This window comes from Schistocerca nitens, chromosome 7, assembly GCF_023898315.1.
Source record: "Schistocerca nitens isolate TAMUIC-IGC-003100 chromosome 7, iqSchNite1.1, whole genome shotgun sequence".
Taxonomy (NCBI): domain Eukaryota; kingdom Metazoa; phylum Arthropoda; class Insecta; order Orthoptera; family Acrididae; genus Schistocerca; species Schistocerca nitens.
In genome coordinates, this window is record NC_064620.1 from 278771701 (window position 1) to 278790748 (window position 19048).

Here is a 19048-nt window from a genome sequence, read left to right on the forward strand (position 1 = left end):
CTGAAATGCTACTTTAGTATTCAGTCTCTAGGAAGGGACATAAAGTTCTTCTATATAAATTATGTATGTCTTGATTTTCATTACAATATGAGGACATTTCACACGCAATTTGTTTACAGAAGTTTATAGGAGACTGTACACACAAGCAGTCTCTTTCAGTACAGTTCTCTCGAACGAGTACTGCCTTCATTTACTGTGACAGCTCCACAGTTGTCACAATCTTCGCTGTTCTATGGCCCGCACTGGAATTCCTGGACAGGAGTGTAGGAGCATGGAATAACTGCCCAAACAACATATTGCACCCATCTACATCTGTGTACATCTACGACAGAAACAAATTCTGCCACAGTATGCGTGACAAAATTTATAACTTAACTAATAAAAAAAAACCTCTTCCTAAAGTCACAAAGATGATTTGTAGGTCAGAGAGACATGGGGTAATGCATCATTTCCCCCAATGATTGGCTTTATGGAACATAATGTGTGATCAAATGAATAACACCTGCTTACACAAAGATGTCTACATATGATTACGATTAAACAATGCAAACTCCAGGTAGGAATATCAACAAAGTAGGAAAAGACAGATTGCTACTTACCATAAAAAAGACATGTCAAGTTGCAGACAGGCACAATTAAAAGACACTTACATAAAGCTTTTGGCCACAGCCTTCATCAGTAAAAAAGAGACACACCATTCACACACATACAACCGACAACTCAAGCATCTTGGACCACAATGTCACTGCTATGAGTATGATTATTATGTTTCTTTTCTTATCTGCATATTGTTACTGGAATTTTTAGCATGTCCTTTATGTTCAAGGTCCTCATATCTATTACTTTAAAACTAAAATGACACTAAATAGAAAAACTCTAAAATTAAACAACAATTAAACAAGAAAATGAGATGATCTTTTACTACATAATGGCACTCGTAAAAGTGAACCAAAGGGAAAACCAATTCTAGCTTTAGGAATACGACATTTCTTCATCAAAAATCGAGAGAAGTTTTAAAAAATGAAACTATTCCAGAATTATGTCAATAACTCAAGCTGGTTCAGAGTCAATGGAGGCACAGTGGTAAATTGAAAGAGAAAGCAACTATGAAAGCACTGTTGTGAACAATGAGTTTGGTAGCTGTAGTCAATTAACAAGGGTGGTTTGACTGCAAGTCTTCAAGCATGGTGCCACTGAAGACTGGTTCAGCCTGATATAAAATATTGCATGGATCCAAAATATCTATTTAACTTTTCAAAAATAAAAACTTAGATTAGGATGTCATCTGTAGGTACATTTTAAGCTCCTGGGAAATCACACACACACACACACACACACACACACACACACACACACACACACACACACACACACACTCTTTTTTGAATTATTTACACAACAATTCTAACACAGAGTACCCTTCAATCAGAACAACAAATTAAATCATCATCATCATCATCATCATCATCATCATCATCATCCATTTGACACACCCAGGCAGTACATTTACGATGTGTGATTAATGTGCTGACATATTTAGCGGAACCCGAAACCCCACCACCCTATGGCGCAAGTCGAGGAATCTGCAGCCTACACGGTCGCAGAACTGTCTGAGCCTCTGATTCAGACCCTCCACTCGGCTCTGTACCAAAGGTTCGCAATTGGTCCTGTCGACGATGCTGCAGATGGTGAGCTCTGCCTTCATCTAGCTAGCAAGACTGGCAGTCTTCACCAAATAGATAGCTGCCAGAAACCAGAGACAATCTCTTCCGATCCATAGACACACACGTCATTAGTGCCGACATGAGCCACAACCTGCAGTTTGCTGCACCCTGTACCCTTCATGGCATCCGGAAGGACCCTTTCCACATCTTGGATGACTCTCCCCGGTATGTACATGGAGTGCACAATGGCTTTCTTCCCGTTCTTAGCTGCCATATCCCTAAGGGGCTCCATCACCTGCCTAACATTGGAGCTCCCAATGACAAGCAAACTCACCCTCTGTGCTTGTCCAGACCTCTCAGGAAGACTGGCCACTGCCGCAACAGGCGAGACCGCCCTTGCTGGCTCAGAAGTACTTTCAAAGTAGGTAGTACCTCAAACCTGTTACGGAGGTGTAAGGGTACAGCAGCCAGCACCAACTTTCGCCTTCCACCCAGAGGAAGTGTCGACCGGCAGGGATGTCCAAATCCAAGGGCGCAGTGGCATCACAGATCCCAGGCGATCGTACAGGTTCCAGAGGTGCCAAAGCGCTCGCCTCAGGTGTCCCAATGTCACTGCGGCCCAGGTCAACAGCCTGGAGCCTGTCAACCACGGCCAACACAGCTTCCAGCTGTTTACGGATGGTGGCCAATTCCCCCTGAATCTGCACACAACAGGTGCAGTCCCTATCCATTGCTAACAAATTTTTTTTCCTCTCTTTTATCTTACAAGCCATTCAAAACAAACAGATGACTGACGTCTATGCGAATTTGCACTACACGGGTACCAAAACGCGTTGCTACAACTCTCAAATACTATAATATGCACGAAATTTGTGAGTTAAACTATGCAAGTACCCAAAAACATGCAGAGAAATTAAGAATTAAACTATGAAACAAATAAGTGAGCTAAGAGTACGGCTTGCTGCTGCTTATCCAACGACGGCAGGGAGCTCACTCCCAAACTGTTGTAATACTTTGGGTCCCACAAGTCGGATATTAGTTTTTCCTGGGCGGTCGCTGACCAATACTTGTCCTTAAACTGTGCCCCACTCTGGCGCTTCTCCAAAAAGGTACCCCACCGCAAATTCAATCTTTTTTGAATCTTTCCAGTTTTTTTTTTTTTTTTTTTTTTGGCAAGGCTTGATTAAACCTTTTCAGAAAATGAGTAGGATATACTTCCCCATCTAGCTTAAACTTCGGAAACTGTCTGGATAGTCCAGAATTTGCCCCCCATTGTAGGTCGGTCATTACCTCATTGGTTAACACCATGTTAGGAGAAATCACCTTCTTGTCTACCTTATCCTGGATAAGTTTGAATTCTTTCCATAAATTATCTATGCCTCTCTTAGTATCATTAAGTTATGAAGCTAAATTTGAAGAGACGTTGTCGGGAGTTACCCTCTCGGCAACTTTTCGGTCAATTATTTCCTCTACCTGTTCCTCCAGATTACTTATATTTACTTTGTCTGAAGTGGCTAGTTTCTCTTTAACATTTCGTTCCATGTCATCTACTCGAATGGTCACACCTGCAATTTGAGATTTGTCCAAACTCTCTTTTAAGGTGTGCAACCTATGCCTTACAGCATCAAAAGTAACACTGCATACGCTTTGAAATGATCCTAACTTTTCGCTAAGTTCAGTTTCTACATTATTAAATTTATCTTCAATATCAAATTCTAGTTTTTTATCTAAGTACTGAAATTGGTTATTCTGTGTCCGACTAAAGTCAGTGAACAGTTGGTTTACATGAACAGTCAGGGAATTACTTAATTCGTTCTTTAAATCTAATTTCAAACTCTCCACTTTATCATTTAAGGCACTGAACTTAGCATTTAAAACCTCACCCTGTGCTTCTAGTTTTTCACTTAAAGTAGCACTTAGTTCCTTTCTTATATCAGCTGAATCCATCTATTGTTCAGCTAATCTATCATTTAACTGAGTATTTACTGAATCTAACTTAAGACTTAGCTCGTTTTAAAGTAGCTGAATTTTACTGTAAACTCTGAGCTTCTAGATTTTTACTTAAAGTAGTAATTTGGGTGTTTTGAGCTTTGATTAAATTCACTGATTCAGATCAGTCTGGCATTTCCCTAGTCACTCTAATAGCTGTGGCTGGTTCTGTTAGTTGCTGTTCTTGATCCACATTCTTTCTACTTTTAGATTGAGTTATCATTAAAAACAAAATTCACCTCCGAGTATAATAACTATACTAAAAGTCTATTATTGAACAGTGTCCTTAACTTCACACTCGATTAACTGTCTTTCACTCACCCAGCATAGAGTTTTAGGTTGCATTGGTGAGCAGGCATGCAATCTGCACCGGTGAAATCAAAGGTTAGTTTTAGCATCGGTGAACAGATTTGTAGTCAGCACCGATGAGCAGCAGCTGGCATCGTCGGTGTCGGTTGCTGGTTACAGGGTCCACATCCCCGCCATGTGTGTGCGGGCTGCTTACTCCTCACACTGGATCTTCGTCGTTTAATAGTTCTCGTCGTAACTCTTCTTAGTCTAAACTGTTGAAATTTTCCTTGCGTCTTTTCTTATATCATATTTATTAATTTTCACTCCTTTTTGCCGTTTATGCAGAATCCAACTCTGTGAACCATTTCCCTGTCTTGTTACTAATGGTTGCTATGGCAACTCACAATATCCTTTTATCTTTATTTCATTTCGAAATTCCTCTTTCTTTGAGTCTTGATCATGTCGGTCACCACGTTCTAACGGTTTTGGTGACAAGAGAAGCGGTGCAAAGCTGGATTGTAACCTTCACACTTCTCTTACTGCAGTTGACTTACTTGAAACTTTTAGCTAATCCTCTTCTCTGGATATGCGGCTGCATCGATCATCACTGGTTAGAGGAACTAACAAATACTCTCTCCCTCTCACTGGAAATACCTCGGTGACCTCATACTTACAGTTCAATTCAGGTATATTTTCATCTCCACAAGTTTCACGTAAACATACAAATTCTTGTAAGTCAGCTATGACAACACCCGTTACATACAATTAAACATAACCACAATTGTCTGGTTTTAACAAACAAATAATTTATAGATAGCCCCTGAGACTTGCTTCGTTCAGAGCTAAGATATGAAGTGAGTTAAAAGTCTATAGTCAAATGTTCATTTTTCTTTTTTTTCCCAAAAATCCCATTCACTAATACAGCAAAGAGTAGCATTTAATTACTCCATGTCCTCTCCCATGGCTTCTGTGGTGCTTAAGGCAAACACTTGTCGGTGTCGCTCGCCTAACGCAGTTCCTGTTTTCCCATGACAAACGTCAACCCTGCATACACAGATATGTGTTGTGCAGTAAATAGGCTCTCTCTAGTGTTCGAGGCGGCAGAAAGTTGAGTGGTTCCAGAATTTACGTGTAAATTCTTAAAGCATTACAATTGCCTCAAAACAGTATAAGAAAATCACACAGAATCGAAACAAGTCATCAGGCTAACAATGTGAATCAGAGTTTTCAAGTTCAAAAATTCAATTTTTTTTCTTAATTTGAGTGTGCCACATTTATAATTGAGCTAAATAGTGATTTGTGTATCTTTCTCTTCTTTACTTTCCAAACTGAAAAAAAGAGTAATGAACTACTGGAATAAATCTAACCTGTAAAATCGAAGAGCTACCTCTGGTTGGTCTGTATAAAAGTGTTGCATCCCTATGCATGCTATAGCCTCAACATGGGTGGCATCTTCCTTCAGAATGTCTTTATAATATTTTACAGAGACTGTTATCTTGTTCATGCCCTCAAACAACCTGCAACAAAAAACAAAAATCAATAACCAGACCAAGTAATATATTTTATTAATGAAAGTTGTTCACATGTCTATATTTTAATTTTTTGTTGAGTTTATATGTACTGTACTTCAGAAAGAAAACTCCTTCTTCAAGGTTCAGGACTCAATGAACCTCTATACATCACGTGACGAAGCAGTTTACCTACATTTTTCATGTAAAACTTCTTCACCATTTACCCATCTACATCGTTTCAACTTAAGCACACAAACTGATCAACAGAAACATTGGTCACTCCTTACCTATAAATATTTACAACACACATTCTAGAATGCAGGTAATAGCTATGGGATGATCAGAACAGTGATTTTTTTTTTTCTTTATGTATCTCAATTCAGTAGTTCTCCACTACATGTGGCCCAGAGGCTGTGGCCATGTGCGTGAGGGTGGCACTTGTGTGAATGTGTTTGTGCGTGCTTTCTATTTCGGAAGGACTTCGTTCACAAGGTTACATATTTGAGCAGTTTCTCTCATTTTTCCAATCTTCGACTCAATGCCTCCCCTATAGGGTGAGTAACAATATGTCCTTTCTGTATTGCTGTTATTCCATCCTGGATTTTACACTGTTTAAAAAATAAAGTACTTCATTATACTTCTTACGAACTTTCAATGACTGAACAGCTTACAATATACATACAACTAGCAGTCTTTATTGCTAGAACTAGCACGTCTTTATTGCTAGATATTTTGAACAACAATGATAAAGTAAACAAATAAAGAAATATACTTGGATAGAATCAATCTGCTAAGTTTTGGATTTACTCACCCTGGTTTAAAGTTTCATTTAATTCTTATTATTAACTCATACAACACTTCTCAGTTTCTAATAGCCTCATCATCAACAGCACTGAAACCCTAATTTTCCTACCTTCTTAGGAAAATCGCAAGTGGCATGCAAACAGTGGAATGAGTAGACATAGAAGTTAGTAATGAATCTGTGCAGGGGGATACTGAGAAAATCAAGAAGGCAGTATCTCACCACAAGTGGCCCCACAGATTAGATGTGGTTTTCGTTCCATAGACCCAAAGAATGAGATGATTCTCTTGGGTGTGGAACATGTCAGAAAGTATAACATAAAACTTTTGAATATAATACTTACTACCCTCATCATTTGTCAGGAGATTGTCGAAAATGTGAATACAATGCGGTAAACTGGAACAGATAATATTCACAGAATTAACACGCTATCAGAATAAAACGTTGTTATGCACTTTTAATAAATCTCGACTGTTGCGACCAAGTGCTGTCAAAACTAAAATCTAGCAGACATTTTTACTTAAGCTGGTTTAACAGTCTCTGTTAAGATATAGATCTAGAGTAGAAGGAGTTGCCTATCAAAAAGTCTTTCAAACTATGTTTAAACCATGCTTTATCTGAAACCAGGTTTTTAATGGTTGCTGGCAATTTACTGAAAATGTATGTTCCTGAATATTGGACCCCTTTTTGGACCAAGGTAAGTGATTTTAGGTCTTTATGTAGAATGTTCTTATTCCTAGCATTGATACTATGTATTGAGCTGTTGGTTGTAAATAGAGATGTATTACTTGCAACAAATTTCTTTAAGGAATTAATATACTGAGAAGCAGTGGTTAGAATACAAAGTTTTTGAACAGATTTCTACATGATGTTCTTGAATTTACACCACAAATGATTTTTAGCACACGATTTTGCACCCCAAAAACTTTTTGCTTGGTTTGATGAGTTGCCCCAGAATATGATCCCATATGACATAATAGAATGAAAGCAAGCAAAGTATGCAAGTTTTTTTTTTTTTTTTTATAAATATATCTTGTACATCTGACATCATTCTCACTGCAAATGCAGACTTGTTTAGGTGCTTAAGCAATTCTGTAGTATGCCCTTCCCCACTGAATTTATTATCAAGTTGTAATCATAGAAATTTAACACTGTCAACTACTTCTGCATGTCTTCATATGCTATACACATGCTGGAAGAAAATCTCTTACAGGTTTTGAACTGCTTGTAGTGGGTCTTCTTGAAGTTTAATGACAGTGAATTATCTTTAAACCATTTATTAATATCACTGAAAATTTTATTAGCAGCTATTTCTAAATATGTACTTGACTTGCTAATTATTTCAATGTTTGTATAATCTGCAAACAAAACAAACTTAGCATCTGGCAATATAACAGATGAGAGGTCATTAACGCACACAAGAAAAAGCAATGGACCCAAGATGGAACTTTGAGGAACACCACATGTAATTAATTCCCAGTCAGAAGAAGACTGACTGCTTACTGCACAGGTATTTTGCAGTGACACTTGGTAGCCCTAGTGCACTTAATGCGGACAACTAGACAGTTTTTATCACTAACAGAAAGTGGATAGTCCCATGTTCACCAACATGTAAAACCAGGCTAAAAAATTTATGACCTCAACATCTGCACCCATGTCAATGTATCTTGATCTTGCTGAAATGCATTTTTAACAACGGAAAATCCATGATGGAATAATAACAATATTATGAAAAGGACAGCTGGTACTCAACATATAGCGGAGATGCTGAGTCGCACTTAGGCACAACAAAAAGACTTTCAGCCAAAAAGGCCGTCATCGGAATTACTCACACACACACACACACACACACACACACACACACACACACACACAAAGTGCAACTCACACATACATGACATGACATGACCATAGTCTCTGGCTGCATAGGCAGCTATCCTTTTCATAAAACTGAAATTCATTTTTGCTGTATGATAAATTTCAAGGAGAAAATTTTACAGACAGGATTGGAGAGGAAAGACAAACACTGCGAACCATAATGGCTGTTTCAACCAATAATTCGACTACAAAGATAGAAAACAAAAGCATGTTATTTTAAAGCAAGGAAGATTGTTGTGTGTGATTTACTAAAGTCATGAAAGATGATAGAACAATCCTTCTGGTGTAGACTTTTTATTATTTTACAGAATGAGGTCGAGACTTAGCTCAAGACCTTCGTGAATAAGAGGTTCTTGTTTTTGGTAATTTGTGATACGGCTGGCCAGAGCTTACGATAACGTGAAAATCACAGCATTGGAAAGAAAGGTTGTTTCAACTGGATCGCCTCTTAAACTTATCTGTGGAATTACATCTTTGCTGCCAGACACAACAAATCTATGTTAAGCACAGTGTAAATACTACTGGGCCTCAGATAGTTGACAGTGCTCTCCCTAAGGGAGCCATTCTGAGCCCTCTCCTGTGAATAGCGTATAAGCAAGACCTTGAAAAATGTTTTACACCAAGGGTAACTACCTTAACAGTTTGCTGTATTTGACAGGCTGCTCCCGTGAAACAGCAAAAGAAATTACGTAAGATTTCATAGAAAATTTTAGAATTTGGCTGAAAGACACTGGCCTAAATTAATCCCAGAAAAATCATACAAAGTTATTTTTATGTAGAAAGTGGTTCCACATTGCCCCAATTATATGCTACATGGAGGAACACACATCTCATTCTGGAGTCAAGTTTATAACATGAGAACTGTCTCAACATTAATTAGGATAGCTCATGTAAATTATGGGTTTGTTTATAAACAACTTTTATGCTATCACCTTATGCAATGCATTTTGGAAAATGATTCCCATTTTCAAGTGCATTTTTCTCAGTGTATTATTCCATTTTTTGTAATGTTTTTGGTGTGAGTTTCTGCATTGTTCTATTGACTTTAAGTTTTCTTTTCTGCAGATATCCTCCATTCCTGAAGCTTTATATGTAACCTGGAGATCGGTGTTTCCTAAGAATTTATATACCAGTCAGAACAATGCACCAATGTGGCTTCCTTTCTTGTTCTACAGTATTCTATGTTCATCTAATAATTATATTAAGAATTTAATGCGATGTCAGTGCCCCACCTGGCTATTTCTGTTGTAAGTGTCACTTCATTAGGAAAGTACTCGAGTCCTGTCTTGCAAACATCGAGTGCTGTCAGAGGCTGATCCAGACGAATATAAACCCTTGCCAACCTCAAAAATGTCTCAACTGTCTGTTGCCACTTCAGAGCTGAATGAAACTGTTGCTCTGCATCTCGCATCAGGCCCATTACAAAGTAACATTTCCCAAGTTGTACTTTCCACCACCAGTCTTTGAACAAAGAGGCCTCAGTTGCCTGCACAGCAAGTTCCATAGCCTGTAACAAGTATGATAGTTAGTAAACACAGTAACATCTCCAGAGAAGGTAACACTCTTAGTATTATCCCATCACATATTAGTATATACCCTCAATTTGTACAAGCTACAAATTTCTCTTGCACCACAGTGGGTTTGCTTCAACATTCCAGTGAGTAAAATCTCAAACCCTGCAGTTCAGTTTCATACTCATCATCTTCAAGTATGGCTTTGCTTGAAGATGATGGGAACGAAACTCATCAAAACATTGTGACACGACATCACCACCACTTGGCTGACCACCCGAGAAGATTGGAATGTGATGAGATAGCCTGCAATGACAAGGAATTGTGTTTAATAAATATGTGTACAGAATAAACTGACTTGTTTCTCAATGGCACTTATCCCCTACTGATTGTAAAGAACACATGTGACCACTGCATTCCGTTAACTTTCTGTCAAGGCTTCCACCTGAGGGGACGATGACTAAAGTAATGAGTTCTCTCCTAACAGGAGACTGAGAGGATGATAACAACTTAGATAGCACAAAGGCCTTGTTGAAAATCATTAATGAGGTCTGTTGTTACGTATTTCATGATACACTAAATATATTAGGAGTGAGATGGGGTGCCATTAAAATTTCCTTTATCATAGTGTTTATGATTCGAAGTACAATTTGTAATAATTAACAGAAAACTAGCTATGACATGAAAGACTGTTTCCACTCACCAAAGATGGCATGTTGAATTGCAGACAGCCATGACATTAAGCTTTCGGCTTGAGGCCAGTCTGGCCTGAGCAGCCACAGATAGTGCTTATGTACATGGGAGGAGTGCCTGCTTCTGTAAATGCAAGTGTGTTTCTCTTTTCAGATGAAGGCTTTGGCAAAAAGCTGAATGTGTAACAAATTTTTCATTGTGCGTATCTGCAACTCAATGTGTCATCTTTATGGTGAGTAGCAATGTTTCCTTTCCATTATTGTTGACATTACTACATGTACTTTCAATTCTTTGAAAAGACTATTTCTGTCAGATTCCTTACATTATTACTTTAGTATATACCATTCTGGTTGGGGCACAGGTGTGTTAAGCAGATCTTATACTGCTCTGCAAATGGATGTAGTCTTTTCATTATGAATTAGTATTTGTACCCAATTTTTGTTTTTATGATCAAGTTTAGCAGTCATTTGTTCAACTTTCGCAAATTTCTACAGCAAGGATTCAATCCTGAGAATGAAAACAGTGACAGCTTAGGAACTACAAATGAAATTTCACTATGTCAGATTCTACTAAAATTTCCCAGCAGCTGCTGAATGCAGGGTTCTGCGTGTATATTTAATGTAGGTGGTGAAATGCAGGTTCACAATGTCCTATATTAAGTGTTAAATCAATTTCTCTTCAGTAAAGTGCTCTATTCATGTGTCGCTATAGCTTTTTCAGTGCTCAAAGCAATGGGATGGATGGCAGAGGGACTTGGTTGTCTTAAACAATGGTACAACATAATAACGTTTGAACAGGTGAAAAGAAAAGACAAGTACAAAACCATCACATTGCAGAGGCCAAATTTATTGTATTTTCTTGATTATGGGGTGGAGTACAGGGATTAAGAAGGCATTAATATCATTAGCAAACTACATCTGCCAGAAAGAGAAATGGATAGAGATGTGCAAGTCCAGTGTGGCAAAAATACGTAAAAGGGTGAGAGATACATAAACTCTGATTGTATCTGCCAGATGATAGATTTTCTCACATGCTCCAGAATGATGATTGAGAGCTTTCATTATGATACAGAACAAGTCAGTTTTACAATTATAGTTTATTTTCCAAACGAAAAATGTGGCAACTTGCTGACCCTTTACATGATAACTTCGGAGGTTGTTTCTTTCCCTGTATATAATAATTTATACTTATCTATGTTCAAATTATTAAAATTCTCTAGGCTATTATGCAGTGGGCTGTTATCTAACAGAACACAGAAGACAATGACATTATAGTCCATGGAATTTTAGTAAATTTAACCTTTTCAGTGCAGAAAGTTTGTTAATTTTATTATCCATTAATTTTTTTTACATTAACTTGATAGATGATGAAAGATTTTTACACCTCAGTACATCACTCTTTTCTGTGCCACACTAAGGCTGAGTGATTGGTAGTTAATATTGTTTCTCCTTACAGTATTATACACTCCTGGAAATGGAAAAAAGAACACATTGACACCGGTGTGTCAGACCCACCATACTTGCTCCGGACACTGCGAGAGGGCTGTACAAGCAATGATCACACGCACGGCACAGCGGACACACCAGGAACCGCGGTGTTGGCCGTCGAATGGCGCTAGCTGCACAGCATTTGTGCACCGCCGCCGTCAGTGTCAGCCAGTTTGCCGTGGCATACGGAGCTCCATCGCAGTCTTTAACACTGGTAGCATGCCGCGACAGCGTGGACATGAACCGTATGTGCAGTTGACGGACTTTGAGCGAGGGCGTATAGTGGGCATGCGGGAGGCCGGGTGGACGTACCGCCGAATTGCTCAACACGTGGGGCGTGAGGTCTCCACAGTACATCAATGTTGTTGCCAGTGGTCGGCGGAAGGTGCACGTGCCCGTCGACCTGGGACCGGACCGCAGCGACGCACGGATGCACGCCAAGACCGTAGGATCCTACTCAGTGCCGTAGGGGACCGCACCGCCACTTCCCAGCAAATTAGGGACACTGTTGCTCCTGGGGTATCGGCGAGGACCATTCGCAACCGTCTCCATGAAGCTGGGCTACGGTCCCGCACACCGTTAGGCCGTCTTCCGCTCACGCCCCAACATCGTGCAGCCCGCCTCCAGTGGTGTCGCGACAGGCGTGAATGGAGGGACGAATGGAGACGTGTCGTCTTCAGCGATGAGAGTCGCTTCTGCCTTGGTGCCAATGATGGTCGTATGCGTGTTTGGCGCCGTGCAGGTGAGCACCACAATCAGGACTGCATACGACCGAGGCACACATGGCCAACACCCGGCATCATGGTGTGGGGAGCGATCTCCTACACTGGCCGTACACCACTGGTGATCGTCGAGGGGACACTGAATAGTGCACGGTACATCCAAACCGTCATCGAACCCATCGTTCTACCATTACTAGACCGGCAAGGGAACTTGCTGTTCCAACAGGACAATGCACGTCCGCATGTATCCCGTGCCACCCAACGTGCTCTAGAAGGTGTAAGTCAACTACCCTGGCCAGCAAGATCTCCGGATCTGTCCCCCATTGAGCATGTTTGGGACTGGATGAAGCGTCGTCTCACGCAGTCTGCACGTCCAGCACGAACGCTGGTCCAACTGAGGCGCCAGGTGGAAATGGCATGGCAAGCCGTTCCACAGGACTACATCTAGCATCTCTACGATCGTCTCCATGGGAGAAAAGCAGCCTGCATTGCTGCGAAAGGTGGATATACACTGTACTAGTGCCGACATTGTGCATGCTCTGTTGCCTGTGTCTATGTGCCTGTGGTTCTGTCAGTGTGATCATGTGATGTATCTGACCCCAGGAATGTGTCAATAAAGTTTCCCCTTCCTGGGACAATGAATTCACAGTGTTCTTATTTCAATTTCCAGGAGTGTATTTATGTGTCAGTATACCCAACTGTTTAAAGGGCTATGTACAAGAGGTTCTGGAGTAAGCATCACATAAAATTCTTATTAAAGGCTTCTGTGCAACAGATTTTGTTTTCCTAAATGATGAGTTACCCCTGAAAATGATGCCATAAGGCATAAGTGGATGAAAGTAGAAAAAGTAAGACAACATTTTTAAATTTTCATCTCCAAAATATGATATTATCAGAAATGCAAAAGTTGTAGAGTTGGTACATTGTTGATGATTTGTATATTGCGATTTCCAGTTCAGTAAGTAGCTGGCAATAAGTAGCATGTCAAGTACAGATTTAGAACTGGATCCTAATCAAACTTCCACTATCATCAATAAATAGCTTAAAGCTAATTCACTGTCATTAAACTCTGAGAAGACCCATTATATGCAGTTCAGAGCCTGTAAGAGATTTCCTTCCAGGATATGTATAACTTATGAAGACAAGCAGATTGAAGAGGTTGACATTGTTAAATTTTTGGGATTACAACTCAATAATAAATTCAGTTGGGAAGGGCATATCACAGAATTGCTGAACCACTTAAACAAGTCTGTATCTGCAGTGAGAATGGTGTTAGATGTAAGTGATATATAAAAAACTTGCATACTTTCATTCCATTATGTCATATGGGATCATATTCTGGGGCAACTCATCAAACCAAGCAAAAAGTTTTTAGGGTGCAAAAGCGGGAGATAAGAATCATTTGTGGTGTGAATTCAAAAACATTATGTACAAACCTCTTCAAAAACTTTGTATTCTAACCACTGCTTCTCAGTATATTAATTCCTTAAAGAAATTTGTTGCAAGTAATACATATTTATTTCCAACCAACAACTCAATACGTAGTATTGATACTAGGAATAAGAACAATCCACATAAAGACCTAAAATCACTTACCTTGGTTCAAAAAGTGGTCCAATATTCAGGAATACACATTTTCAATAAATTGCCAGCAACCATTAAAAACTTAGTTTCTGATAAAGCACAGTCAAAACAGAGTTTGAAAGATTTTTTGATAGGCAACTCCTTCTACTCTATAAATGAGTATCTTAACAGGGACTGTTAGACAAGCTTAAGTAAAAATGTCTGTCAGATTAGTTTTCAGAGGACTTAGTCACAGCAGTCAAGATTAGGTATTCTGTGTATGATAAATTTATTAAAAGTGCATAACTATGTTTCATTCTAACAGTGTATTAATTCTGTAAATATTAGGGTAGTGAGTATTATATTCAAATGTTTTGTGTTTATTATGTTACACTTATTGACTAGTTCCACACCCATGAAAACCATTCATTGTTGGGTCTACTGAATGCATACCAAATCTAATCTAATCAGGTACTTATCAATACGACCACTTTAGAATTAAGAGTATTCTGTTTCATTTATTGACTTACCTTCATGCCTTGCTTATAAAGTGTGGTAAAGCCTTGATGATGATGATGACAATTTATGGCAGAGGGTGCTAAACAGCAAGGTCATCAGCACCCTTGCATTAATGACATACCAAAGAAGATTGTGAAAATCTATGGAAGAAGATCAATAAACTGGAAAACTACATTTGATCCCACTGCAGGAATCATAAATAAACCCCAAGAAGGTGAGCTTCAGAAAAGCCCACAATAAAATCCCAGCAAGACACAGCAGGATAACTAAATAAAATACCTGTAAATATGCTGTTCAAAAAGGGACAGATAACCGTGGCTGCATGATGACTTAGAAATAATACGTGACCCAGCCACTCTGCGACACATTAAGATCTCATGCTCAATATTTTGGAATTCCGGACACCACACAAAATCTTATGACACAAACACCACTTGCCTCGTTATCATTAAAATAGGTGCAGATCTGAATGGTATGTAGGTTTCCACAAATCAACTGGAAACAGTGAGTTGTATGTACTCTAATGGGCCATGTGCCGCCTACTTCTGGCACAACGCCTGCATGCAGGATAGTCGGCTTTGGAGCCACAAGCACTTCTTGTGTAGGGTGTGTTACAAGTAGCGCAGGTACACTGCATGTTATGAACACTGTTCCACTGACAAACAATCTGCGGAAATTCTGATTATTAGAAGGTGCAAGTTGCACTTATGAGCAGCACACAAATCAGTACTCTGTAGTAGTACAAGAAAACTGAATCTTGCAACCAACAAAGGTAATAGGTCCTTGCAGTAGCTCTTGTTGTCCAGTTTCATTAGGTGTCATTGAGAAACTATCAACACTCTTGAGGAAGCGCCAACTGATAATACTGGGCGTGGCAGGAAATAGCACCACGAGAAACAGCAATGGCGGACCGGAAAGAGGCTTTTGCAGCGGGCCGCGCTTAGTTAGAACTATAGCGCAGTCCTCCGAGCTCTAGCGGCAGCCAGGCGAACCTCCTTCAAGGTCACCCGCCTTACGTAGCTGCTGAATGAACACAGCCACAGCCACACATCAGCAACAGCACTGCCATTACAGGGCCTATGTTGCATCCACTATCATATGCTCGCAGAGCACTGCTTCCATATTCCTCCATTGCTGCATATTTAAGTTGCAGCTCAAACTCCAGCAGGCAGCTCTTTGCTTAGCTTTAGGCTTAATACTGGCTGCTACCCACACCAATCTATCAGAGCTTCCACTGAGCTTATTGCCAGTCTCACTGGTTCATCAGCATCATCACGTCCTAGTGGCTGTTGCTGGTTGAGTATTATGTCCCATCAGCCACCAAATCTGGCTCGTTGGTATCATTCCAGCCCAGGCACCACACCTATGCTGCAAGGCATTGTGACATCACTCCAGCCACCATTGGGGATGGAACTCAGCTAGTACACTTTTGTCTGTTACTGTCATGACCTATGTCATGAAGGGCTCTTGTTCATATCAGATCAGGATGATCATTTAGTTGTGTCATTCAACAATTGCATTATGCTGAAACTAACTTCTGTGTGTTGTGCTAATAAAAAGTATTGTCATACTACCTGGGAATACTATCCAAAGTCTTCGATATCCATCTGTTTTAGAATCTTAGCACATATTCTGACCTGAAAGATAAAGAGGCACCTCCCAGTTACCTTCTTCACATCACCCAGCATGGATTCCAAAAACATGTCATGTATAACTCTCGCATTTCATGTGGCATCCTGAAAGCCACAGATCAAGACAATCAGGGGGATTAAGTATTTCCTGACTTCTAAAAAGCATTTGACTCAGTTACACATCAAAATTATCAGCAATTACACAATTTTATGGAGTATTAACAAAATCTGTGATTGGAATTAGGATTTCTTAGTAGCGAGGATGCAACATATTATTTGAATGGAGAATCATCAACAAATGTAGAAGTAACTTCAGGTGTACAACAGGGAAGTGTGTTGGGACCCTTGCTATTCATGCTGCACATTAATGACACTTGTGGATGACAGACTTTTCGCGGATGATGCACTTATCTATAGTCACATAAAAACTGAAGTAAGCTGTACCAATATTCAAAATTACCTAGATGTAACAGTTTGTAGGAATATGAAATGGGATATATGAGGGCTATCCACAAAGTACATTACGTTTTGGAATTAAAAATAAATAAAGTATTGGAAATTTTTTTTATTATATACAGATGAAAGCCACACTTAAATACTACTTTTCTACATAGTTGCCATTTAAATTAAGGCACTTATCGTAGCGATGGATGAGCTTGGAAATTCCTTCGTCGTAAAATTTGGCCGGCTGCGCCTTCAACCATGTGGTTACCTCTTTTCGAAGCTGTGCGTCGTTATCAAAACGCTGCATAGCCAACCACTTCTTCATTGCTGGGAATAAGTGGAAGTCGCTCGGTGCCAAGTCGGGACTGTACGGCGGATGAGGAAACAACTCCCACTTAAAAGATTCGAGAACTTCGTGAGCGTTGTCGTGAATCAGCAAGATCTTTGAGCCCAACTTTCCCCTGCGCTTGTTTTGTATTGCTCTTCTGAGGTTGAGCAGAGTTTGGCAATAACTTTGAGAGTTTATTGTAGTGCCTCTTTCCAGGAAATCCACAACAATCACACCTTTTCTGTCCCAAAAGAAGAGGTAACCACGTGGTTGAAGGTGCAGGCGGCTGAATTTTACGATGAAGGAATTTCCAAGCTCATCCATCGCTACGATAAGTGCCTTAATTTAAATGGCAACTATGTAGAAAAGTAGTATTTAAGTGTGGCTTTCATCTGTATATAATAAAATAAATTCCAATACTTTATTTATTTTTAATTCCAAAACGTAATGTACTTTGTGATAGCCCTCGTAGCATAGGTCAACTGCATGTTGCAGACTTGGGTTCATTGACAGGATACTAGGAAAATGCAGTCAGTCTAAGCAGAAGACTGCTTATAAAACATTTGCACATCCCACCTTAGAATAATGCTCATACCTAATATGACTAACAGGGGATTGCATACACAGATGGGCAGCACAGATGGTCCAGAATTGACTCACTGAAAAGCATCATGGAAATGCTCTAAAATCTGAATCAACTGTCACTTAATGACATGTGTCAGTCATCCCATGAAAGGCTACTTACAACGTATCACGAACCAGTATTAAGTGAAGAATCTATTAATATACTCTGGACACATAGGTATCACTCCCAATGGGACTATGAAGACAAAATTAAGCTAATTGCACCATGCACAGAAGCATTCATGAAATCCCACATTAGTGACATGGGAGTGAACACCTTCACTCCCATGTCACTAATGTGGAAGGGTCTTGTGCCATATGATTTATAGAGTATGAATGCAGATGTAGAAAGACTAGTACAGTTGGACAACAATGGCGAAGGACACTGACCATGGCCTAACTTTGGCAACATTACAACAACCACACAGAAGTCCGAATTCCATTCCTACCTAAGGCAAGTTCAGTCAGCTAAAACTGTACAATCTTGTTTGATCTGTAAATGCCAGAATGGTCTCTACTCTGTTGCACTGTAATAGCACAGGGGAAGAAATTGATCATGGCCTAGCTTTGGCAACATTACTACAATCACACTGAAGTTTGAACCCCATTCCTCCCTAAGGGGACCTGTAAATACCAGAATGATCTCTACTCGGTTGCATTGTAATAGCACAGTTCATCATTTAATTCTGTGTGTGCCTTTTTTGTTTATGTTTCATCATGTTGATAAAAATACTCATTTCAGTACTGAATAATATAAACTAAAATTAAATATATTGTGATAGACGAATATTTGATAATGAAAAAAGTAGTGAGTAAACTTTATCTTTGCTAAGGAATCATTAGTTTCTTATTATCATAACAACTAATTCTAACAATAAAGCAGGAAATCAACAAAACAATAATATGTATTTCCATCTGAGAACACAACATATCCAAAGAGAAACAAGTGCAAAGAAATATACGTACAGTGGTGCTTCATTGTTAGCAGCAGCATCCTCCAAACTTCCAAGTGCATGAGGCTAACTACCACTCTGTGCATAAGAGGTCAACAGTAAATTTCTTACATGTCTCACATCATTCTCGTGGTAAAACAGGTATTCAAAAAGAGGTTTAGCGATGGAAGGATTAGCAGCGTATTTTCCAAGATTTAGTCTCGAAATCTGTATGAAGGGTCCACCTGGTTCTGTCAACATGGATGCTGTTCCCAAACGCACACTTCGTGCAGAGCGGGATGTCACTGGTCTAGCTGTCCGTGCAGTACGTGGAGTTTTCAGAGCCTGTTCAATAGTTTCTGGCCGACTTGTCTGAGTACCTGGTCGAACAACTCCACTCAGTGGACGACCAGTTTGTGTCAGTGGTCTGTGAAAAATTCAAATAAATACTATACATGC

The 19048-nt window shown here is 39.6% G+C and overlaps 1 protein-coding gene across 2 annotated transcripts in view; it reads right to left on the reverse strand.

Annotated features, from left to right (window-relative positions):
- Positions 1 to 19048, reverse strand: part of LOC126194686 (tetratricopeptide repeat protein 8) — a 71795-nt gene that overhangs the window by 52179 nt on the left and 568 nt on the right. For both annotated transcript variants that reach the window (XM_049932896.1, XM_049932897.1), the window contains exons 3-5: positions 18722 to 19016; positions 9368 to 9642; positions 5312 to 5461 (exon numbers count right to left, since the gene is read on the reverse strand). In XM_049932896.1, the coding sequence (XP_049788853.1) occupies positions 5312 to 5461; positions 9368 to 9642; positions 18722 to 19016 (720 nt within the window). The remainder of the gene's footprint in view (positions 1 to 5311; positions 5462 to 9367; positions 9643 to 18721; positions 19017 to 19048) is intronic.